We start from the raw sequence: 1,470 nt of genomic DNA, 5'->3' as shown, positions 1-1,470 counted from the left end.
CCGGTGGCCATGGCCTGTGGTCATCAGCCTCCACAAAGAGCGTTGTCCAGCTGGCAGCTGGGCGATGACTTCTAGAAAGCCACGGGCCACAGGACCCAGGACCTTGGTCCCCGCCAGCCAGCACGTGACCCGCGGAGTCCTCGTGTCCCCCGCCGAGCCCCAGTTGTCTGGTGTGCGACGAGGCGAGGGCACACCCTCTGGCAGGCAAGTCTCGGGGCGATGGGCCTCCCCGAGTCGGTGGGGTCCGGAGGTCTCGCAGCAGAGTGGCGGGAAGGGGGAAGTGCTGTCGCCTGCCCTCTCCCTGCTGATTGCGCAAATGTCTGTGTTGCTGCAGGGGCCCTCAGGCTCATGTGCACAAGGAAACGCACATGCGTGTGTGCCCAGGAGCACACACACTGGTCACCTGTGCACCTGCGACACCCACGCACACCCACGCGCCGCGCATGCACACACGAAGCCCAGGGACACCCACGCACACCCACGCGCCGCGCATGCACACACGAAGCCCACGGACACACACATGCACACCCAGGACGCATGCGCCCACACACACCCGGGGACACACACGTGCACACCCAGGGACGCATGCGCCCACACACACGCCCAGGGACACACACGTGCACACACACCCAGGGACACGCACCCTCTCGCACACCCTAACTCAGTCACCGAAACACTCCAAGTTGGGGAAGCCGAGGGCAAGTTTTTAGGGAACACGACATTTGATTTATGTCTACACATGTGTGTTTTCACTAATTAGAAGGTTTAGGGCAGAGCAGGGAAAATATGTATTTCAGAGTCCCAGTTTGACTTGCCAGAAACCAGCTGGTCACTAACACTCTTATTTTTGACAGAATTTAGCATCTGATCACATAGCATTTCGGTGCAGTGGCTCCGGCCAGCCCGGAAGTGGCTCGAGGCCACAGCAAAGACCCAGAGGCCGGCCCGGTCCGCACCGGCCGGGCGCGGATCGCTCTGGAGGGTCGGGCGCCCGCTTTGCCCGCTAAACGGGCAGGACCACCCGGCGGAGTATTCTGCCGATCGCCCATGCTGGCGCCGGGGTCTCGAGAGAACGCTCGCTCGCGGCTCACGCGGATGAAGAGGCGGGCGCGGGAGGCGCCCGCCCAGTCGGTCCCTGCTGGCCACAGTGGTCCGCAGCCACCTGAGCCGGCCCCGTTCCCGCACCTGTGGAGCGGGGTCGCGGTGGCGCCCAGCCCCCAGGGTGAACAACGCCAGCCAGCCGCAGGGGTGAGTAAAGGATCGCTGGCCGGGCGTCTCAGAACCTGCCAGTTCGCTGCAAGAGATGCCGTAACGGGAGCTGTCTTTACCTGCTCAGTCTAGTAGGTGTCTCCAGGTGTTCAAGGATGATGCGTGGGTCACAAAACAAAGGCTTGTGTCTAGCGTGCGCCCCAGGTACGTAGCCCCAGGCTGTCCTCGAGGGCCCGGCACGGGCACCGCTGCACACGGCGC

At 63.7% G+C, this 1,470-nt stretch overlaps 1 protein-coding gene across 1 annotated transcript in view; it reads left to right on the top strand.

Moving 5' to 3' along the window:
• The first annotated feature begins 1,047 nt into the window (after positions 1–1,047).
• The window catches only part of LRP5 (low density lipoprotein receptor-related protein 5), a 52,300-nt gene continuing 51,877 nt past the window's right edge, over positions 1,048–1,470 (top strand). Inside the window, exon 1 of the mRNA XM_012725115.1 lies at positions 1,048–1,248. Coding sequence (XP_012580569.1) covers positions 1,048–1,248 — 201 coding nt within the window. The remainder of the gene's footprint in view (positions 1,249–1,470) is intronic.

Source organism: Condylura cristata, unplaced genomic scaffold, assembly GCF_000260355.1.
Source record: "Condylura cristata isolate star-nosed mole 26May11 unplaced genomic scaffold, ConCri1.0 scaffold00015, whole genome shotgun sequence".
Lineage (NCBI taxonomy): Eukaryota > Metazoa > Chordata > Mammalia > Eulipotyphla > Talpidae > Condylura > Condylura cristata.
Note: the sequence above shows the minus strand (reverse complement) of the source record. Positions and strands in the feature narration are given on the sequence as shown.